General features: G+C 49.7%; 1 protein-coding gene across 2 annotated transcripts in view; it reads right to left on the reverse strand.

Annotated features, from left to right (window-relative positions):
- PSTPIP2 (proline-serine-threonine phosphatase interacting protein 2) overlaps positions 1 to 23,880 on the reverse strand; it is a 65,286-nt gene that overhangs the window by 14,802 nt on the left and 26,604 nt on the right. For both annotated transcript variants that reach the window (XM_090037732.1, XM_090037733.1), the window contains exons 2-6: positions 13,582 to 13,682; positions 9,559 to 9,636; positions 7,653 to 7,687; positions 3,285 to 3,391; positions 1,144 to 1,206 (exon numbers count right to left, since the gene is read on the reverse strand). In XM_090037732.1, the coding sequence (XP_089893858.1) occupies positions 1,144 to 1,206; positions 3,285 to 3,391; positions 7,653 to 7,687; positions 9,559 to 9,636; positions 13,582 to 13,682 (384 nt within the window). The remainder of the gene's footprint in view (positions 1 to 1,143; positions 1,207 to 3,284; positions 3,392 to 7,652; positions 7,688 to 9,558; positions 9,637 to 13,581; positions 13,683 to 23,880) is intronic.

Below are 23,880 nucleotides of genomic sequence, written 5' to 3' on the forward strand. Positions count from 1 at the left end.
CTCCCAGTTAAAGGAGTGCAGCCCAGCACACATTAATATACAGCAAAAGCTTTGTTATCCAGCATGAGTGGGGTACGAGGGGCACCGGTTACCTAAAAATTCCAGTTATATGGAAGACAGTGCCATACTTGTAGTGCAAATACTTGATGCACGTGCCGGATAGACTCGGCAACGATTCCAGTTGCTAAACTGAGGATTTGTATTGGGGGATGGTGGAAATACTGGTTAATAGAATATTCCGGTTAGTAAAATGCCGTTTAACACAGCTCCTGCCTAACCCCTTCAAGTCCAGTCTCTCACTTCTGGCAGCCATCCACATCTGATGCTGCAGTTAAACAAGTCCCTTAGGTGAAGAGGGTTTAAATGTGCAAGGGAAGAACGAAATTGCTTGCAGCAGTCCAGGGCACTAGACTCAATGCTACAGGGAGTCCCTTCGGATCCTACAGGTCTTGTTCCTAGGCAATGCTGACTACATGAAGAAAGCTTTCTCCCCTGACCTGCTTATAGCATAATGCATGAAATCAGATCACATTCATTCCCAATTCCACAACCGCCACCAGCCACACATTCATTATCTTTGCAGATGCTTTGCATTTGCTCTGCAGTCCCTGCATGCTAATAGCCAAACCCCAAAAAAGTACATACAACAGAATTAGAAAATCATAGAAAATGAGGAATGGATGGGCCCTCAGGAGGTCACATCTAGTCTAACCCCCTGCTCAAACCAGGACCAGCCCCACCTACATCATCCCAGCCAAGGCTTTGTCTAGTTCGGTCTTAAAAAACCTCCAAGGATGGAGACTCCACAGCCTCCCTGGGTAGCCTGCTCCAGTACTTGACTACTATCCTCATGAGAAATTTTTTTCCCTAGTATCTCACCTAAACTTCCCTTGCTATAACTTGAGCCCATTGCTGCTTGTTCTGTCATCTGCCACCACTGAGAACAGTCCAGCTCCATCCCCTTTCGAACCCCCCTTCAGGTAGGCTGAAGGAAACGAAAGACTTGGCGCTGCAGTCAGTCTCAGTGCCTAGGTAGGCTACACACTTTCATGTTAGCGCTGTTAACTCACAGCAGGTGAGAGAGATAGCAGACCCCTAATGTGTCTGCCTGTTACCCTCAGGAACCCAGCGAGGTCCTCCTACCTCCATTGTTTTTTTATACTGCAAATTCTTGTTTTTATGAATAGCTTCCATGATAAGCTCTATCTGTAAAGAGATCAAAAACCTGTGTTAGGCACCATCCATCCATACAACATAAAAATCCAATGAGCAGAAGACAGGGCAAGGCCCAGACTGTCAGATTTATTTAGGCACCTACCTCTGATGGATTTCAGTGGGAATAGGGCAGCCTGAGCCTAGTGGCCTACTGGGTTAGTGGGGTTAAGAAACACCAGGTTTTGTAGCCAGTGACACACACAATGGCTAGGATCACGCCTGACTGCCTTTGTTCCCCAGCTTGAATGAGCAGATGCCCATTTACAGCTTGCTTGACTGGGAGACAGCCTTAGGCATGAGTCCAAACCAAAGTTCAAAAAACACCTGTTTCTCAAGCCAGAGCAGGACACCTCTACTCTTTCCCCATGCCTCAGGTACCTACACCCCTTTAAAAAGCTGGCCCTCTGACATTCACCTTTATAAGGTCCTTGTTTCAGCCCTGTTACATGTCAGAGCTTATGTGAGGCAAGCGACTTACAGTGTGTTGCCTTGCAGGACTTCAAACCCTTCTTGAGGCCTTGCAGATATGTTGAGCTTGCATGATCTGTACTTCCTTAACAAGTGCTTATCTCGTTTTACAGACAGAGGAAAACAGAAGCAAAGGGAAGTTACAGAGAACAGCCCCAAATCAGCCAGGAAACAGAATCAGAGATTGAACCCTCTTTCCTGACTTCCAGCCCATACTGCAGGGCACTAAGGCTTCGATTTTCAGACGTGCTCCAGCAGCTCCGTGGGCCAACAGCCACGTTTCTACTGGCCCCTTCTGGTGAAAGCAACAGCAGCTGAGCACACCTGGGGGTGCAGACACCCGTAACAACTGTACTGCTCCAAAACGTCACTGCCTGGGAACCCGCAAGCCGTTGTTGCAAGGCAGGGTGCAGACACTTGTAGCAACCAAACCGTTCCAAAGCATCACTGCTGGGGAATCAAGATGTGATGATGTGAAAGGATGTGGCTTCAACACCAGGGGGTGGGAGCTAGCACCCAGCCCAGCATGCCTTCCAGTGGGTGAGTGTGGGGTAGTACTTGCACCCATGCCCCAGGGGCTTGCAGGGGTGGGTGACCTGTGGCTGGGAGTATTGTCACTCTTCTGCTTTCACTTCTGTCCACAGCACGAGGTCAATGAACAAGCACTGCAAGGGAGCTCACTGATAAAATGTGCCAACAAAAGGAAAAAGGAGCAGTAGAGTTCTGGCTGTGTACCAGCAGGACCAGCTGTAGCAAAAGTATGGGGGCGGGAGAGGAGGGAGAGGAGCAATGCAGTGTGGGATGCCTGGAGGACCAAACAGACCTGTGTCACTTGGTGTCCACACAATAGAAGATTGGTTCACAGTAAACCAGTTCAAAACAGCACTGGATTTTCCAGGTACACTTCTGAATCATTCCAGGTGGATTTAAACTGGTTGGACAGACTTGTATAACTACCTGCTTCAGGTTTAAAGCACTTTTAAACCATTTTAAGTGTTATGTTTGTCCATGCCCTGAAAGTCTGGCTAAAGCCCATGGCTGTCCCATCACTTGCCCCTGTCTGGAGGGCGGGGAGCAGAAAGGCTCATTGCATCTTATAACAAAAAGGAATGAAAAACTATTTTTCCTTAAAAGACACTGAGAAACCAAAAGGAAACCAGGTGTGGTCAGAGCAAGGAAGCAGCCAAGGGCTGCATGGATTCACTCCAATTTCATTACAACATTCAGGAGTAAAGGCTGGCATTCCCAAAGAGGCAGCGAGTTCACAAGAGGAAGGGGTTTGGAGCAAGGCAATTTGAACAGGGAGCTTTGTATACAAGCAAACTTCCAGTCAAGCTGGGCTCTCACGCACCAAGGCAAGCCTGAGGAGCCAGCTACTTGGGCTCACCACAATCCCATGACTTGCCTTGCCGAAGTCAGCGTGTCAGTCCTAGCATGTGGGCCATATTCGAACTCAAGAAACGACCCAGAATCGGGGCGGACGGGATCTCCCAGACCAACCCCAAGCACAAGCACCGGTGACAGGTGCAGGCTGGCAACTCTCCAGACCCTCTGAAAAGCCTTCCCTGGCAAGCTGCATTACTTGACCCAAAATTCCTGACCTTCTTCCGATGCAGTTTCTGCTTTTCCCTGAAGTCTTCCATTTTCCTGGCCTCTTCCCGGAAACTCTGCGCCAGCTGGATGTGACTCTGCCCCACGCTGTCTATCCCTGCAAATGAAAGGGGATGGGAAGGAGGAAAAGACATGCACACAAAGTAATTTCATTGATTAAGCCTCTTGTACGATTTAATAGAACAGACCTGGGTAATCAAGTCTACTGCTTTAGGAGGCACCTGTTTCATATAAATCCCTTTCAGAAGGATAGTGCCATAGGAGACTTAAAACAACTTTAAATTAAAGGTTTGTCTACACAGGGATTATTGCAGAGCAGTGAATCCTCATTACCGCCCTTTGTGGGATGTTCTTAATCCACTTTGGAGCTAAATGAAGATCATTCTGAACAAGACAATTTGATTCCAGAATAAGAGCACCCACAAAGGAAGCAAAAATCAGGAATACATATTCCATCTGAATTTGGATTAAGGTTGGGAATTGATGTACATCCCTCAATACACTAAGGTCTAAAAGCATCCTATGAAGTAAGTAAGTGTTCACCCTGCCCTCCCCAGCCCCCAATTTACAGACAGGTAAACTGAAGCATAAACCCATCTCGCAGACTCAATGTAAGGCTCATTTTTAATTGGAATGATCTCTTCTCTGCCCAGATCCAGCAGTCACTCCAGTGCTAATAGCTAAGACTCTTCCTTGGCTCAGGCAGTAAGTGGCTTTGTTTTTGGAGCCCAGAATTCAAAAGTTGTGTCCCCATTATGTTTTAACCCTGCTGAGGCTGGGGAATCCCGCACAACTGTGGTGGGCAGGTCCTGGAGGAGTTTGGATTTCCAGCAACACCATATTATCGCAGCTTTTTCAGCCTCTTATCTCTAGCAACACTCACATTTCAAACACACAATCTTGCTCCTGCTGTGCCACCTGCTTCTTTCTCTATAGCTTATCTGCCAGGAAAAAGTACCCAATAGCCCAGTAACAACCGCAACAAGTGCTTCTGTCATGCTAATTGCATCTAATTCACCTCTTCATCCTGTGAAAGCTTTGCCCAGTGCACTTGGGCACTGCTGGCATGTGATTAGAGCAGAACACTATAAAACAGGGCTCTGCAAAACGGCACTGTTCCGGGTCGACTTGCGTTTTGACAGAACAGCATTTCATTTCAAATTTCATTTTGATTTGAAACCGCCGTTCCATTTCAGTAGGGCTGTGTGAAATGGCACCATTTCATTTCGACTTCCGTTTTGGTGGGACAAGTGTTTCATTTCGACTTTCGTTTCATTCCGTTTTGTCAAAATTGTTTCGGCATTTCGCCCATAGGCTATAATGGGGAAGCTCGAAACAGCCTATAACTTTGTCATTCTGGCCTGATTTGGATGACACTTGCAAGAATTGTAGCCCCTTCTGGGGGCATGAAGCCTGCCAAGTTTGAAGGAGATAGGTGCAGGGGTTTGGGGGAAACTGCACCTCAACATCTTGAAAGCAAAAAACTCACGTCATGTGTATGTGTTACACCACAGCAGGGTCAAAACTGCAGGCATGCTAGCCCCAGCTGAGGCCATGAGGCTTGCCGTGTTTCAAGGAGATAGGTGTGGGGGTTTGGGGGAAACTGCACCTCAAGCTGCAGACAAGCAAAACTCAAGACATGGGTGATACTGTGTGTGTTAAGGTGCAGCAGGATGAAAGCTGCAGGGGTGGTGGCCCCTGCTGTGGCCACGACGCCTGCCAGCTGTCGAGGAGATTGTTGCCGGGGGTCTCTGGGTTCTGGGGCCCTGCACCCTAGCTGCTGACAGGCAAAACTCGTGACATGGGTGGGTGACACTATGTGTGTGTTAATGTGCACACTCAACTGACACCAAGGCAGACAGCAGGGCAATTCAAACAATGCTGCCTTTTATGCAGTTTTTCCATCCCTCCCCCAGAGCACTGGGATTGGCAGGGACCTCAGGGAAGGATGACAGTCACCGGCCAGCTACACAGTCAATAATGAGAGCAGTCCTCCCCGCTTCCTCCTCTTACTTTAGTTCCTGTTCCCCGGAGACGAGCCCAGCTTGAGCTTTGAAACTCAAAACGTTTCAAAATTTTCGAAACATTTTGACTTGCCTTGTTTCGTTTTGAGGCTGTTTCAAAGCTCCCTGTTTCGTTTCGATTTCACTGTTTCGAGTTCGAAACAAGTTGAAACAGCATTGAAATGAAGCTGCCAGCAAAACTGCACATAGCCCTACAATAAAATCATAGCAAGCACCTCCCCGGAAACCCTTATGTCTTACGTGACGATCCCACTCTGCTCTGCGGATATGTGTGCATGTTACTGTAGTCTAATTAGCTTCTTCCAAAGGATGAGGGACATTTTTTGCATATCAGTGATTTTCCTAGGGTTAAATATTAACTGCTACAGTATGGAAGTTCCCTCTTTTCACCACTCCAGTAGATAACACTACACTGCTATTTGCAGGCTTGGGTTAGCACAGGCAGGAAGACATCACCAGCTGATCTGAACCACAGTGGAGCAGTGCCTAGACCACAAATGTAAATCTATGTGAGCAAGAGGACGCGGGGCTTTAGGAAGTGCAAAAATGGCAGGCAGCAAGGTCACCCCCTCCTTCCTTAGCGTTGTCACATGTCTAGGAACCCAAGGGCTCTCCCCAACCACCAAACCAATTAAAACTCAAGACTGTGCAGGCATCAACTGACAGCTCAGCCAGGAAGTTCATTTTGGACAACACCCTTTACCCGACATGTCATCTCATTATTAAAGGCGTTTTTACAAGTGCTCTGAGGGGGGTGAGGGCACTTTAATTAGAGCAGCTACAAGAGCGGCTCTAATTAAAAGCACCCGCAGGGCCTGATGGATCAGCGCCCCCGAGCTTCCAAATGGTGGCGGGAGTGCTTTAGCTAAAGCTCATCTAACGAGCTTTAGTTAAAGCACCCCTGCTGCCATTTTGAAGTGCAGGGATGCTGATACACAAGACGCAGGAGGCTGCTGGAGCATGCTAATTAGCATGCTCCTGCAGACTCAAATCATTGAGCCTGCTCCGACATGCTGTAATTTCATGTGTAATTACAGGACGTCGGAGCAGCCTCCCCGCACATCTGCAGGCACCCTATGCTCTTATACCCCACGAATGTTGTCAGTGCCTTTGTGCAGAGTGCCCGTAGACCGCTAACAGATTTGCAGCTGTCTGAACAACAGTCCTTCCAGCTAACTGCAGCCTTCAGCAAGACTTTTGGGCAGAGATCTAAAGAGAGCACTTTGGGTACAGACAACACCTTAACAATCGTTATCAGTGTCAGTCTATTCCATCTGCCCAATTCTGTAGTGATACAAGTGCATGTGATAAAGCAATTGCAACTTAAACCCCATTTGAAGGTTAGATTTGTAAAGACACTGATGCACACCCCTGAGCAACAGCTGCTATGCCCCTTTCAAAGCAGTTAAAAAGGCAGGACTGTTTATGCCTTTGGACACCTCAAATACAAGTGCACAACCCCTTTGCCTATCTCCTTTGTCCATTAAGGTCCTTGGATGCCTAAAGGTCTGTGTCACTTGTCACTTGTGCTGCCACCTTGCAGAGCTGAGCTAAGGGTAACGTAGGCATTTCACTCCTCAAGGCTGATTCCTAGCTAAGCATCTATGCCAGAGTGCCCCAAAGGGGCCTGATCTGATACATGTACTCAGACCATGGCTAAGACACAAGCAACAGTAAGTACCGAGTTGAGCACAAGGCACAGCAGCCACAGATGCTCCCAGCCTTAAGCATGGACTCAGAAGATGGTGCTGCTCTGCCTTTTAGATGTCAGCTGAACAGCGACAGGATTTGGCCAGAAAGAGGGTTCCAGGCCATCCGCAGCCTGAGAAGGTCCACGGTCACAACTCCCAAGGCAGTGCCCTGACCACCAGCTGTAGAGTAAGCCAGGTAGGGGCACACTTCTCCCCTCCTGTGGAAGATGCCAGCCCATTACACAGCCAGGAGCAAAACACACCTAGGACCAGAGGGACAAGAGGCTCTGCAACCCAAAGTGCTGCCTGTGAGGGAGAAGTGGGGGGCAGTGCCCCTGCTCCCACACTCTTTATGCATGTTATCCAATAGCACTAATGCAGAAGCAGTCTCTGAGTTACGATGCTACTATGCTCCGAGAAACTAGGTAGCCAGGACAGCTGCTTGCTAGACTAAAACAAATGAACCAAAGGGAAAAGTTTGTCGTATCCTCCAGAGACTCTGATTTTACAAGTGGTTTCCTGCAAGCAAGCATACAGCTTTGCAGATTTGCAAGGACTGAATTTCTTTGCAGGCTGTGCCCTGCAAAACACCCTGGCAGGTTTTTTCACCAATACAAGGAACAAAGCTTAAACAGTTACTCACGTTGCTTAAAAACTTCGAGCGCTTTCTTCAGGGTGCTGAAAAGACACAAGCACACAATTGGAAAAAAAAAACTGGAAGCAGAATAGTTAGGCTCAGAGCAACATCAAACAGTGGCCAGAGTCAGAAGATCAATAAATACCATGTTTCCCTTTAACCTGGTGGGAATTGATCCATTTTATATGGTAGGAGCAGTGAATACCTCAGTCCATCTTTCTTGAAAACATATGTGCTGCACACCGTATGAGCATACGCGTGCACGTGTCCACACACACTTGGGCTTTTCATCAGTCTGTCACATCAGGGGCATGAGTTCACTACCCTATACAGCAACACCATGACAAGGGATGGTATTTTCGTACTTATTTCTACCACTGCACATCTGCCAACCAACGGAGCAGGGCAGGACATCTCATTTAGCTCACATTTGTGTTCATTTGCTTATGGCAACACTTCAGGGCCCCAACCCAGGTCTGGGCCCAGTGGTGCTAGTAACCACACCTATACACAAGCGGAGGCAGAAATCTCCTGAGGGCAGAGACTGTCCAAAAGCACGAGGGATTTGTAATCCCCTTTTCACAAATGAGGAAGTCTGGCACTTCCTGTTCTGCTACAACTTTGACATCAGGAGGCAGGAGCTGCAGTAACTATAAGCTGTCAACAGCAAGCAAGGCAGGGTCTCTAGCACAGCAGTTCACAACCTTTTTTGTCCCAGGACCCATTTGTAAGCATGGGTGGCCAGTCCTGACCCAGTGCCCCTCTCTCCTGACCCGCTGCACAGTATGTGGGGTGGGGAGAGTAGGGCTCTTGCAGGCTGGAACTCCACCAGCCTGCAAGGGAAAAGCCAGTTTCCTGTGTTTTTCTTCTTTAAAGACATATCCATTTTTAAAGTTTGCAGAAACCCATTTTTAAAGTGTGTTCAGTACCCTTTCATACGTTCTTGCAACCCACAGGTTGAGAAATGCTGCTCTAGCAGACAAAGCATCCAGAGACGTGAGTCCTATCCTCGTTTTGCTGCGTGGCGCGAACCAAAACACCTTGCTTCTGTGTGCTGGTGGCCTCCTCATCTGGTAAGCAGACAGATCGCTGCCTACTTCTTCTGGGAAGCACTTTGGCAGCTACCTATGAAAAGCTCTTGAAGAAGCAGGTTTTACTATTCTGTGCTTCTGGACAATTTTCCTGGGTGGAAGTGGCCTTCCCAGTGACCACAGAGCAGGATGAATGCTCTACGAGAACAGCACAGGAGTCATAGTTTCATAGTTTGTAAGGTCAGAAGGGACCTGAGCAGATCATCTAGTCCGACCCCCTGCCATGGCAGGAAAGAATACTGGGGCCAAATGACCCCAGCAAGATGTGCATCTAACCTCCTCTTAAACACCCCCAGGGTAGGGGCCTGCACCACTTCTCTTGGAAGCTGGTTCCAGACCCTAGCCGCCCTGACCGTGAAGTCGTGCCTCCTGATATCTAACCTAAATCTACCCTCTCCCAGCTTGTGACCGTTATTCCTGGTCACTCCTGGCGGTGCTCGGGGGAACAGCGACTCCCCCAATGCCTGCTGATCCCCCCTGACTAGTTTATGACAGGCCACAAGATCCCCCCTCAGCCTTCTGTTGTGGAGGCTGAACAGGTTCAGGTCCCGCAGCCTGTCCTCATAGGGCCTGCCCTGCTGTCCCCTGACCATACGAGTGGCCCTCCTCTGGACCCTCTCCATGCTGTCGACATCGTAACTCAGAGACAGCCACTCATTCACAAGACATCTGCTGTAAAACTTCTCTTTTTTCCTCCTGTAACCTCATTACCAAATTTCGACACCACTGTAACTGCCACCGCCTGCTTTTACACCACTGTACCAGACCTCCTTGTTGAAAACAAAGGTGTTTTTCTTATGAGTGCACAAGTTTAGACTTACTTCAGCTCTGTCTGCCCACATGGCTTCTTCCTTGACAAGTTAATGAGCTCTTTGCCATATTTTTCTTCTATGATTGCCCTGTTATAGGAAGAAAAGTGAAAGAATTCACATGCAGTTCAGCGTCTGAGGGTAGTTCGCTGTAAGCGTCAGGGCTGCACCGAGTTTTGCAGTGTGACACCATTCCCATATACAAACAGAAAGCAATCTTCTAAATCAAGGCCACTGGTTGCAAATACTCATCTTAAAAGGTCTTAGTTAAGGTTGTGGGTAGCTGGTCTGGGACCACAAGTATCTTAACAACCCTGATATGTTCTAAAGAGTCAAGGGAGGATCCTGGCCTTTATGTGATAGGATCAAATTGATTTTGATAAAAAATGGAGCTGAATTTCACCTCTGTGCCCAGTTTTTAGTCCAGCTGGAATACTGTTAGTCCAAAAGTAGTGGCTGGGGTAACGATGTTACTACTTACCCAATGGTCTTTAAATCAAACAGAGCTCTTACTGCTGTCTATTTGGTATGACGGTCTGGGCCCCTTCATTACTGATGTTTCCAGTGGCTAAAATCAAACACTTCCATAGCAGATGACACCATGGAGATCTGTGCCCCTTCTGCGCCCACTGACTAATTGACATAGAAACTACCTGGTCGGGTGACATAACAGGGACAACCTGGGTGACTTTGGGCCTGGAACATTAGTGGCTGTGTAACTCTGGCATTGCCAATTCATAACTTGGGCCCCATGCGCAAGTCCTTCTCAGGCAAAGGCACGTCCTACATCGCTTGGAGACACGAATCTGTGTTTGCATCTCATGCAAACACGGCACTTGCCACACTCTAACGGGAGACGACCACGAATGGCTGAAACCTCTACAAGGAGCTGTGTGATACATGCTGATCTGCACCATGAATGCATGCACTAGGGCATAGTTTCTCAACCTGTGGTACAAGTATCCCTGGGGGTACGCGAGACACAGGCAGGGGATATGTGGGTACCCCAAAATGCTCTCTCCCGCACCCTCTTTCCTCTCAAAACTATGGCAAAAAATTTGGTGCGCCGCACATTGGGCAGTACTTTAAATTCCCCAGTAATAATTTGGCGTGCCGCGCTTTGCATGGCTCTGTGTTCAGCCCTCCTAGCTTTGGGCAACATCGCCTCTAGCCCAGGTACATGCTTGAGTTGTGCACCCCGGTATAAAAGGTGACAACCCTAACCACACCAGATCAGACATCTGTCATATCACGGCTTTATATACACAGCCCCTCTTCCAACATATAGCACACATTAGTCTGTAAATATAAAATCCCCTAGAAAGTTGAGTGTTTGGGTACTTATTAAAATTTTCAGAAGTTAGGGGGTACTTGCTACTTAAAAGGTTGAGAAACACTGCACTAGGGCAAAGCCCTTGGCAGACTTGCCATCCTTGGCTTGTGTTGCAGAGGGCAGGTTGGTCCTTTACTCCCATTGATTCAGAGAGCAGGGGCCTGGCCTGCCCCTTTATAAGTCAGTATTTTAAGTAACAGCTCTTTAAGGAGCAACAGGAAAATCATTGCAACCCTTTTCCCCAATTCCTGTTGCACACTCCTTATGTACTTACAGGCATTCTGCAAAGCCTTCACATTCATTCTGCAACCTTTTGCCATCAAAATTCAAACACTGTTTGCATGTCTTGGGAAAGACAAACTCAGTCAAGTACCATCCCCAATTTATACACGGGCTATTATTGAGCCTCTAACTACATGAATGCCTTGATGAAAATCAGCATCAAACGGCAGGTTTCAAATTCAGGAGCTCCCAGGCTGATGGTTCAGATTCAACCTCCCCTGAAGCTCAGAGTTCAAAAGAAAACCCTCCCTTCTTGTGGTTATGGTTTTCTTGGTAAAGTTTATGAGGGCCATGCCTGCAAATGGTGGAGAATTCAGCCCCCAGGAGTCTGAATTTTTTTCTCCATGGTTTAAGAGTTATAATGCAGTGGTTCTCAAATTTTTTTGTACCAGGACCCATTTGCAAACATTGATGCCCAGCCCTGACCCAGTGCCCCTCACTCCTGACCCGCTGCCCTCTGCCCCCAGGCCTCAGCCTGTCAGTGTGCAGGGCAGGGGGGATATATGTGGGGCAGGAGGGGCCCCAAGCAGCCCTTTGCAGACTGCCAGCCTGCAAGGGAAAAGCCAGTTTCCCACATTTTTTTCCTTTAAAGGAGAATCCATTTTTAGTTTTTTGATCCATTCTGCTCACAGCCCTTTCATATATTCTTGCGACCCACTTTTGGGTCACGACCCACAGGCTGAGAAATGCTGTTCTAAGGGACCTTTGAAAGGGAAAGCAGAAGTGCTAAGGATGGGCATTTCTTCCCAATGCTCCCAGTTACAGAAAAAAATGCCTGAGCCATCAACCACATCCTGTGGTTGTTCGCCACCCAACTAGCTGTTCCAGGACACGCGCTAGCAGCACTTCCCAAGAAAATACTTCTTTCTCAACTCAAGGGAGAAACACATTCAGGTTGTTCAAGTCCCTTGATTAACCTGAGCCCCGAGTGGACGTTTCTAATTGTCACAGTGCGATATAGAAACAAGTGCAAATCTGCTGAGAAGCAGGCAGCTATTTATAAAATGTTGCCTCCCAAAGGTGTGATCTAAAAAAATCTTTGTGGTATTGAGTAACTACTTGACCTCACTTTAGAAAGAAACGCCTGAACAGTGAGTCCACTACATCCGTAGCCTCTGCAACTGTACAGCAGCCAGACAATATGTGAAGGAGGTATGGACATGGGAGGCCACATTTTGGAGCCAACTGCAGGATGGACAAAGCAGAAGCCATGGATTTGTGTTCATGAGACTCTTGAAACTTTTGCAATCTCCTCCCAGAGAGAGAGCGCCAGTGAAAGCCTGTCACACCTCTGGTAGCAAATATAAAAGGGAATTATAGTAGGATTTCTGCTTGCTGAAGTTTTGTTGCAGGGCGTCTGCCTTGCCAGAGTTGTCAGGTCTAACAATGGATTGAAGAACAAGGTGAAATGCTGACCAAGATGGTGGTCTAGAGGTTGGGACACTCCGCTGGGACTTGGGAGACTTGACACAAACTCCTGCTTCATCCTTAACCTCCCATGCAACCCTGGACAGATTACTGCAGCTGTAAGATCAAAAGATCCAAGGTCTGCCCAAGTCACTGGGCAGCACGGCTAGGGCATGCCCATTTATTCATAGATGTTAGGGTTGGAAGGGACCTCAATACATTATCGAATCCGACACCCTGCCCCGGGCAGGAAACAGCGCTTTATAGATTTCATAGACACTATGGCTGGAAGGGACCTTGGAAGATCATCGAGTCCAGCCCCCTGCCCCAGGGGCAGGAAGTCAGCTAGGATCCCAGCAAGATCATGTCCCATGTTTCCCTACCTTTGACCACTCACAGCCAACTTGACCCACTGAAGCAACCTTCAGTGCAAGTCTAGAGCAGGATTTGAACTTCCACCTTCAGACCAGTAGCAAAGCACCTTAATTCTCCTGCATCTGTGTAACATGGAATAACACCACCTCCACGAGGCAGGGAAGTGCTAGGATAAATATGCTAGTGATTCTGAGACCGCCAGCTGCCACCGTATTATCCATAGTACTTATGGCTTCCATTATAAGCTTCAACTTCCTGCTACAAAAGCTTCCAAATGTCCTCAGTAGGCATTGCCAGTACATGACAACTGTAAAACCTCATGTTAGGCTTGGTAGCTGACATCGACTGTCTCCCCGTCCAACAACCTGAAGGTACTGAGCACAAGACAATGAACACAAAGCACACAGCCCCCATGCCACATTGGAAAGACAGTGTAAAAACACTTTCCTCCTAGCTCACTTTGGAAGATTTTTACACCTGTGTGTTAATATTTAACAACCCCCCAAAAAACCCAAACAACCAAACAAATAAAAATACCCCAGGGAAACCAAATTAGGAAGAACAGGAAGCAGTGGTAATAACTATTTATTGCTTCTCTTCCTGCTGATGACCCAATAGGTTTTCAAAACAAGCTCTACCTTTCTTTCAGGAAGTCTTCATATTCTTTGCAGTTCTTCCGGCCATCATTCAAGTGTTGAAGGATGTTGTCATAGCCGGCTGTGCTCGTTAAATCTGTACTCTGTAAAACACAAATATAAACAATAAGGCAAAACCACCCAAACATAAGTCACTGCCATTGTCACCTGTTGCTGGCACGGAAGCAGTGTGAAGCCACTCTAATACACTGACATCTGTCTAAGACAGGAAAGGTAAAACTGAAAACCTGTTCAAGCCAGAAAATGTCTATAGTGCCACCATGCCTGTGGGTAAGTCTAGGGAGAGGCACAGGCAATGCAGGGGTTGATGCACATTGAAGTGGTGGCAGCCACAGTGAGAGAGGGAGCGGGCAAGTTTGGTGGCTGGAGGAGGGGGCACTGCCCAGCCGGGGTGGTGCCCGGGGCCAGAGGAGAAATGCAGGGACGGAGCCATGGGCAGCTCATCCATGAGGAGGGGAGCTGGGGGAGAAGCTCCGCTGCATGCACTCCAAGGGACAAGTTGGGCACCAGAGACGACCCATCAGGGGAGCATGGAGGGGGCACATGCCCCCCCCCCAATTTTGCACGTGGGGCAGGGGCAGATGCAGGCTGCCCACTGCAGGGCTCCCTGCCCTGATGCCCTCCCCTATGGGCCTCCGTGGCCCAGCGGGCAGGACCTGGCATGGGAAGACAGAGCAGGGCAGGGAGGGTATCCTGCGCTGGGTCCAGATGTGGGCACTGCATTGTAGGAAGGATGTAGAAAACTGAAGAGGCTGAATGAAGACAGGCAACAAAGATGTAAAGGGGTTATAAACACAATACTCATATGAGGAAAGTTGCTCAAGTAAACAGGAATGCTTAGTTTGGAGAACAGGAGATGAAGAGAGGACATGACAGAAGTTTCCAAATCTTTGAAAGGCTCCCAGAAAATACGATGGAAATACCATTCTTCATTGCCCCAAAGGGACATGAGACTGAGTTTAAACTACATAAAAAAAAGGACGTGGATTAAATCTTAGCAAAAATCTTCTAACTGCAGGAACAGCAGGGCAACAGAAGAAAGGGCTCAGAGAATTTCCTTCCCCCAAATGCGTTCAAGAAGCATCTGCTCGGGATGATTCCGGGGCAGCAAATCCTGGGTCTACCCAGGGGCTTGGACTAAGCAGCTCTTGAGGCCAAGTCCAACCCCATGAAACAGTCAAGCCTGGATCTTACAGAAAGACAGTGCAGCGTCAGGGACAATGGGACTCTGTTCCTGGGCGGGCTCTCTGGATGCTGCTGGAAATCTAACAGCCAGGACCATTTGCATCTCAACAGGCGAAAGATCTGTTTATTCATCCTCAGTATTTCCTGGGTTCCCATCACCCAAGAACCACCCGGATCCCTGAGAGGCAGAGAAGTGCTACTATCCCCATTTTACAGATGGGAAACTGAGGCATGGAGGGAGTTAGGCCCTGCTATGCAAAGGTATTTAAATGCCCAAATGATTCATTTACTTTGAGACAAAAAATCTGTGGCAGAATAGACATTACACCTGGTTCTACTTTGGCTCGGGCTAGCCTTCTCTAGTGTCTACCCGGAAAGCAGATATAAAGATCATTCTGGTCCACCACTTTGGCTGCGTTGCAGCTCTCTTCACATCCCTCCGACTACATCATGCAAGCTCTTGGTCTTCACTTTCAAGGACTTTCCTACCCAACATCTTCGCCTTCCAGTCAGTTCCCATCTCCTGTTAGCCCATGATGCCTGACTATCACACACACACATGCATGGGTACTAAATTGCCAAGCCAATCCTTTCAGGCTCTCTCCCATGCTGCCCATCATGCTTGGAAGCAACCCCCCCATAAATCTCCCTGACACCACTTTGTTGCTCTCCTTCAAATCACTCCATAAAACTCACCGTTACCATGATGCTTATCAACAAACATGGAGGCCACGTTGCCTCCCCTGGGGACTGATAGGATCTCACTGCTTTCCTGTGCTGCTCCCACCTGCTGTCTCATCCCATACTCAGACTGTAAGCTCTTTGGGGCGCAGGCCATCCTTTTGCTCTGTGTTTGCACAGGGGTTATCACAAAGAAATCCTGGTCAAAGACTGGAGCCCTTAGCTTACAATAATTCAAATAATACAGCGCTAACCCAGTGGCTCTCAACCAGGAGACCATGATGACCCGGTAGAAGTGTCCTGAGCAGCTGTTGCACATGTAGACTCCTCCCGCATTAGGGCTCTCTGATCAGCTTAAAACAGACAGAAATCAAACACGGGCTAAGACAAAACCTCCATATTAATTCTCCAAACCAGCAGTCTAAACAGGCAGAGCTAGAGACACAATATCCGAGGGCCCCGCCACACGTGCAAATGAAAGCTGAGTAGAGAAACCAGCTATAAAGTTGTTCCATATTTTCAGGTGCTGATTTTGTAGCTAGTTGGCTCGTTTTATGGCTGGATAGGCATTTTAATGGCACAATAATTACTTTACGCATGTGCCCAATCTAAATCTATTGTGGAATTAACCAGTTCATTGAGTAATATAGGCAATGTTTGGCAGAGGCCCCACATTCAGTAAGGTTTTTTGTTTGTTTTTTTGTTTTTAAATCTGGTCACTATAGCAGTTCTAAAAAAAAATAACACACTGCGCAGCACGTCTGCTTGAAACTCTTCAGTGCTGCTGAGTTAGAAGCCCGGTCCGACAGAAGAGACTTGAAGTGCTGCAAGGCAGGAGAGGAAAATAATATGGATTTAAGGCTGGGTGATTCAAAGAGACATTTTGCCCAATTGGGTTCAACTCCCCCTTTCAATGCAGGATGTTTTTTTCATGGCCACTCTATGCCTCTAAAGCACTTCCCTTGAGGAAATGCATGGAGCACATAGCAATAGTTCAGTGTCTCTCCACTGGAGATACCACCACAGTCAGAAAGTTGTGGAGAAGTGCCCTGACTCTCAAAAGCATGGGAGCCTAACCCCTGTGTAGCAGGCTGCAGGCTTGCAGGGGCTACAACCCAGCTGCAGGCAGTCAAAAGTGATTGCAGGCTGCCTAGGAGGACTGGGCCAGCTAGGAAGGATCATTAGCTGGCACAGAGGAAATTAAAATGGCTCCCAGGGAAAGGAGCTGGGAGAGAGATAAAAGGCTGTGAGAGACTGAGAGGCATCAGGCTACCGGCAGCAGGATCAAGCCAGGGTCCTCTCTCGGGGTCTGGGAGCTGTAAGGGTCCAGGTGGCAGCACTGAGCCAGGAAATTTGCTCCAAAGGCAGAGAAGGAAGACTGCAGGGCTGAGAGAGCAGCAGAAAACTGGAGTCACCTTCTCATGGTCTGGAAAAATATCCTAGGTAGTGAGTTAACCCTTTATTGACTGTGTTTGTGTTTGCTGCCTGATTCCTGATTTATGTTTGGTGGTACTTCCTGCGAGGCAAGCGTGGCCAGGAAATGTGCTGAGTTTTAAAGACTGTTTGAGCTGACCTGCTACACCCTACCCTACAGGAAAGTATGCAAGCTACCTCTGGATGGAAAAACCACCCAGAAGGTCCCTGGCAGAGGGGGGAACTCTACCCTTCTCTCTTATTTCTGCGCATACATGCCTACCACACTACGCAATGCCTACCTAATTCTGGGAATAGACACAGCAATACGCCTTTCTATCCACTCCATCCAGACCTTAACCACAAAGCCTGTCCCAGTTTTCTTCCCCCTACTGCTTACCTTTGTAACAAGCTCCTGTATATCAGTTAAGTGCATAAAACACTTATGCCCCACTGTCTCCTTTGCAGTGACTGTGCTCTGTTCGAGTGCCTGGTCCATGAGACAGGAGGAGCTGCCATTGTCAAAGCCACTACAGCAGCCCTGAACAAGCAGATCCCTTAAGGTCAACACGGCTAATGGGAGCATAACGTTTTTCAAGAAACAAGGTAACAGGCCTCACTGAGGTGTGAAAATCTGAGTGGAGGCAGCTCCTGCTCTCGAGGAGCAGCACGTATGCACAGCTGGGGGAAGTACTTACACAAAGTACGCTGTGGAAAGGAAGCAGCAGCAGGGATAGCTGTGCAATACAAAGAAAGGAAACAGTAGCCAAAGCCAAAGAGGAAGCTTGAAGTGAAAAAGAGGAATTGTGTCAGGCCTGGGAGATTCAGGAAATGGTTCAAAACCAAGGCCCCAATAGAATATTGTTGGAGGAAAAGGACAGCAGGGACATTTCTAAGGGGCTCCCACAGATGTGCAAGCAGCAGGACAAAGAAATAGGAGAAGTGGCAGCAGCAGCATCCATGCAGGATTTCAACACTGGGGACTTAACCAGGCTGTGGCGAAGATATGAAAACTGGTGGTAGCTGGAGCACGTGGGATCCGGTGTATCATGCGGTAACAGTGCAGCTGGAAGGAGGACAGGGATCGGCATATAGCTAAGGACAATACAAGGTCCAGGGACCCTGAAAGCAGATCCCCAGTTCCATCCACTCCACCCACGTGGTGCAAAGGAGATGCCTGCTCCTTGTGGCACTCAGCTGAAGGCTGACTTGGACTTGCAGCGAAGACAAATGGTAGCAAGTAGCAGAACAAGGAGCAATATTCTCAAGTTGCAGCGCGGGAAGTTTAGGTTAGGTATTAGGGAAAACTTTCACATTAGGAGGGTAATGAAGCACTGGAACAGGTTACCCAAAGAGGATATCCAATCTCCATCCTTAGCGGTTGTTAAGACCCAGGTAGACAAAGCCTTATCTGGGATAATGGAGTTGGGGATGCTCCTGCTTTGAGCAGAGGGTTGGACTAGATGACTTCCTGAGGTCCTGATTTTCTATGGGCAGGTGTAGACGAAACTAAGAGGCATCACACAAGACATGTTTAAGTGTGGCTCTGGCTAGCAGGGTGCCAAGGCAGCAGGGGCTCTGCCTGACACGGGACAGGGAATGAGGCAGCTGCAGAAGACATTTTATAAAGCAGCTGCAAGAGTTTATATCAACATGCCTCTTGTTGTTAACACCATTTTTGCCTCAGCTGGGACAAAGCATGCAACCAGAACAACGCAAAGGCGACAGAGCCTAAGTCAGGCAGATCTAGGATGGGTCAGACTTCAGAAACCTGCGCTTCAGGCACATATTTAGAGAACAAAGGGTGCAGGATGCCTCCTGCCCCACCAGCTGCCTTCACCTGGGGGAGGATTGCAAGCAGACGGACAAGCACAAGGCATGGCACTGGACAGGCCTCCCCAAAAAGCAAAGGCAAGAGTAAACTCGGAGCAACCTCCTCCTCCAGCACCGAGATTAGTCCACATGGCCTCGCTCCACCAGCACCAGGCTCAGAGCCAACTCGGGCAAGCTCTCCAGCACCGACGACTCCTGGCTGGTTCTCCAAAGACATCCCCATGATCATCCCCCTCCCCAACACACACAGCCCCTTTCCTTTGGGTTCTTCAAGCCTCACTCCCCCTTCAATGCAGCCACAGTCTTAAAAATAAACAGCTGTATGCACACCTCTCTATCAAATGCAGCTACTCCTCTGTACAACTCTAACAGGGCCCCCACGTATCACAGGAGCCCCCTCCACCAGCCCCGCTTTCCACCGGCATCAACCACGCTACTGTGCCAAAGCCCCGTTACATTTCCCAGGCCCTCTTCCTGTAGGGACATCTTTGTTTTCACAGCACGTTCCCTACTGCTTTGCCCAGTCTGAAGACATCCTAAGAGACAGCACTTCTGGCACTCAGCTGTGAAAGGGTGGGAGACCTTATTCCCAGTTCTCGTGTCAAGTCTACACTGCATCTCCTTCCACTTGTCTAAGAAGATACAGAAGAGCCAAAGAAAAAAAGGTAATCCCCTCCTTTAGACCCATAGAAAGTAAGGGTGTGAAGGGACGTAAGGAGATCATCTAGTCCAACCCCTGCTCAAAGCAGGACCAGCCTCAACTAGATCATCCCAGCCAAAGCCTTGTCTAGCTGGGTCTTAAAAACCTCCACAGATGGAGATTGCACCGCCTCTCTGGGTAACCTGTTCCAGTGCTTTACTGCCCTCCTAGTGAGAAACTTCTTAGACTCAATGAGTGGGAAGGGACCTAGACAGATCATCGAGTCCGACCCCTGCCATGGGCAGGAAGGAGCACTGGGGGTGCCAGGGGTCATAAGACCCCAGCCAGGTGCCTATCCAGTCTCCTCTTGAATATCTCCAGGGGAGGTGAGAGCACCACCTCTCTGGGAAGCCTGTTCCAGGCTCGGGCCACCCTTACCGTGAAGTAGTTCTTCCTAATATCTAACCTAAACCCATCCTCCCTCAGCTTGTGGCCATTGTTCCTGGTGACTCCAAGGGGGGCCCTGGTGAACAGACTTTCCCCGAGTCCCAGCTGCTGGCCCCCGATAGGGTTGTAGGCAGCCACAAGATCCCCCCTCAGTCTCCTCTTGCAGAAGAGATTCAGGTCCCTCAGCCTCTCCCCATAGGGCTGTCCACGGAGGCCCCCAACCATATGAGTGGCCTCCTCTGGACCCTCTCCAGGTTCTCCATGCCCCTCTTGAAGTGCGGCGCCCAGAACTGGACACATGACTCCAGCTGCGGCCTGACCAGCGCCGCATAGAGGGGGAGCAAGACCTCTCTGGACCTGTTAGTGATGCCCCTGTTGATGCAGGACAGGGTGCGGTTGGCTCTGCCTATTGTTTCGTCCCATTGGCGACTCCTATTCATCCTGGAGTCGATCCTGACTCCAAGATCCCTCTCTGCCCCTGTGCTGCCGAGAGGGGCAGCCCCTAACCTATAACCATAATGCTGGTTCCCTCTCCCCAGGTGCAGCACCCTGCACTTGTCCTTGTTGAACCACATCCTGTTCAGAGCCGCCCACTTCTCCAACCTATCCAGGTCTGCCTGGATGCGGTCCCTGCCTGCCGGTGTAGTCACTTTGCCCCACAGCTTGGTGTCATCAGTGAACTTGAGCAGGATGCTCTCCACACCCTCGTCCAGGTCGCTAATCATAGTATCATAGTATCATAGTAGCTAGAGTCGGAAGGGACCTAGGAAGATCATCTAGTCCGACCCCCTGCCTTGGCAGGAAAGAGCACCGGGGTCAGATGACCCCGGCAAGGTGCTCATCTAACTTCCTTTTAAAAATCCCCAGGCTAGGAGCCTGCACCACTTCCCCTGGAAGCCGGTTCCAGGCCCTAGCCGCCCTGACTGTGAAGTAGCGCCTCCTAATATCTAATCTAAACTTACCCTCCGCCAGCTTGTGACCGTTATTCCTGGTCACTCCTGGCAGCGCACGGGGGAACAGGGACTCCCCCAATACCCGCTGATCCCCCCTGACCAGTTTGTAGCAGGCCACAAGGTCCCCCCTTAACCTTCTCTTGTGGAGGCTAAACAGGTTCAGGTCCCGTAGCCTCTCCTCATAAGGCCTGCCCTGCTGACCCCTGATCATACGAAGAAGTTGAACAGCACCGGGCCAAGGACCGAGCCCTGGGGGACTCTGCTGCCCACACCCTCCCACGTCGACATTGACCCGTCCACCACCCCCCTCTGGGTGCGCCCCTGGACCCAGTTTGCCACCCGTGTGACTGTGCATTCGTCAATGCTGCAGTCCCTCAGCTTGCCCACCAGCACTGGATGGGACACTGTGTCGAAGGCCGTCTGGAAGTCCAAGAAGACGACATCGACTTCCTTCCCATCTAAGCTCTTTGTTACCTGGTCATAGAAAGAGACCGGGTTAGTCAGGCAGGATCAGCCTGGCACGAACCCAGGCTGGTTACCCCTCAACATCCCTTCCCCTGCAGGGCTCTCACAAATGTGGCCCTTGATCATTTTTTCAAAGACCTTCCCCAGGATAGAAGTGAGGCTGACTGGCCTGTAGTTGCCAGGCTCTTCCTTCCTCCCCTTCTTGAAAATAGGGACCACATTGGCCCTTTTCCAGTCCTCAGGGACTTGGCCCGAGCACCAGGAGTCCTCGCACAGCCGTGCCAATGGCTCCGCAGTGACACCAGCCAATTCCCTCAGCACCCGCGGGTGAAGGTCATCCAGGCCCACCGACTTGGACACATCTAGGCCCTCCAGGTAATCCTTAACTATGTCTGAACTAACAGTCGTGGGACTCGCATCCTTCCTGGGCCTCTCTACGCTGTCACCTGAAAGCTCCCCGTTGTCAGCAGACAGGAACATGGAGGCAAAGAACTTGTTGGAGAGTTCGGCCTTCTCTCGCGCGTCTGTCACTACTGCCCGGCCCTGCCCCGGAGGGGTCCAATGTTACCCCGAGACTTCTTCTTGCTACCTACATACTTGAAGAAGGACTTTTTGTTATCCTTAATCCCAGAAGCTCATCTAAGCTCCAGTGCTGCTTTAGCCTCCCTCACCGAATCCTTACAAGCTCGGGGCAGGGAGGTGTACTCCCCCTTTGTCCCTGCCCCCTGCTTCCACCACCAGCACGCTTTTTGCTTTGCCCTCAGGCCAGCCTGGATATCCACGCTCAGCCATGAAGGTTTCTTGGACCCTTTTCCCGCCTTCCTGCGAGAGGAATTGTGTCCTGCTGCGCCCCAAGGATAGCCTCCTTGAGGAAGGACCACCTTTCCTGGACCCCCAGACTAGCTACCCCCTGGGCTCCGAGTGCCTCCCTAACTACTGCCCTGAGCGCATCGAGGTTGGTTTTCCTAAAGTCAAGCATTTGCGCTGTGCTAGTTACCCTGCCCACCCTTCTCTGAATAGCAAACTGGATCATTTCATGATCACTGTCCCCTAGCCTCCCTTGTACTAGCACCTCCCCCACCAGGTCGTCCCCAGAAGCTAACACCAGATCCAGTATGGCGTTTTCCCTCGTGGGGACGAGCACCTCCTGCACGAGGTGCAGGTCCTGGACGCACGTCAGGAGCCTTTGTGAGTGGCTAGACCTGGCTGACTGCTCCTCCCAGTTGATGTCGGGGTAATTCATATCCCCATGACCACAACATCCTTTGCACGCACGGCCTCCCCCAGCTGCCTGGAAAGCAGCTTCCTACTATGCAACCCAAACTTCCCTTGCTGGAACTTGAGACCACTGCTCCTTGTTCTGGTATCGACCACCGCGGAGACTAGCTTAGCTCCATCCTCTTTTGACCCCCCCTTCAGGTGGCTGAACGTTGCTATTAAGGTTGTTTTCTTAATACTTAACCTATTCCTACCAGAGGTTTCTCCACAAATAACTCCTACATTCAAAAGATCTCTTTCCAGAACAAGCCAGTCACAGAATCAGGCCTCTATTGAAAACACGTGATCAGCTTCCTGAGCTTGTCAAACACTCCTGCCAAAGAGCAAGCATGAGTTAAATTGAAACTAATACTCATGACAGCTGCAAAACTCAGGGCTGTCCTAACTTGGCTTTCTAGAGAGGATCTTGAAGAAAACCCAGATACCTGCAGTCACCACTCAAACAAAGCATGGGTGTTGGACAGCCTTGGGGCAGGCCCTGCACCTCCGACATCAAGCCAGTGGAGAACCAGTACAAGTCCCACTGTAGCATCAGTTGGCGCTCATGTAGTACATGCAGCTGAGATATCCTTGCTCCAAATGACTCACCACTGAAGCTGGTTGGGAATCTTCCAGCCCAGTGACTTTCCAACAGCAAATGCCTTTTCCATTAGGAAAATCCAAGGCAATCTCCTCACCCGTCCGTTCGGAGGTTGCTTTTTCTGGGGTCAGCAATCAACAGCCCATGGGCCAGACCCAGCCCACAAAAGGACTGAAAGCAACATGCAGTGGGACGCTTTCTCTGGCTTGCGTGGTCCACCCCTCCACCGTGTGCCACCAATCCCCTCTCTGGCACCCAAGCCACCTTTTACCACGCCAACCCTCCCTGCTTTGCGCTGAGGCCTGCTCCCTTGCTACTGCAGCCTGCATGAGAGGCTAGCCTTGGGCACGCAGCAGGGAGGGCCGGGGCACTGCAGAGGGGATTGGCAGCCCACGGCGATGGCTGCATCCCAAGCTGCCGGCCCCTGGTCTTGCCAGGCTCCCTTTGTGCCCACCACGGGGTTTGCAGGAGGCGACTATGCCCACCCTACTTCCCCTTCCCCAAGTCTCTCCCTTGGAGCAGATTCCCCTCCTTATAAAATATTTCCTGACTTGGGATCAAAGAAGAACGGGGAAAACATGCCTATCAGATATGCAGAGGCAGCGAACCATACCAAGAGACCTGTGCTTCTCCAGTAGGAAGCTGACCCGTGGCTTACATCCCTGAAACCCATCACCTTGCCCCACAACGTTTCACTCCTGAGCCAAAACTTGTTATTCCAGCCCACTAATCACATTCGACACCATTACCACTGCAGTTCAGTTCCCCTCTCCCCTTACCCCCAGTATCCAAATGTTATCAAGCAG

Source organism: Crocodylus siamensis, chromosome 3 (genome assembly GCF_052110815.1).
Source record: "Crocodylus siamensis isolate JL-2025a chromosome 3, ASM5211081v1, whole genome shotgun sequence".
Lineage (NCBI taxonomy): Eukaryota > Metazoa > Chordata > Crocodylia > Crocodylidae > Crocodylus > Crocodylus siamensis.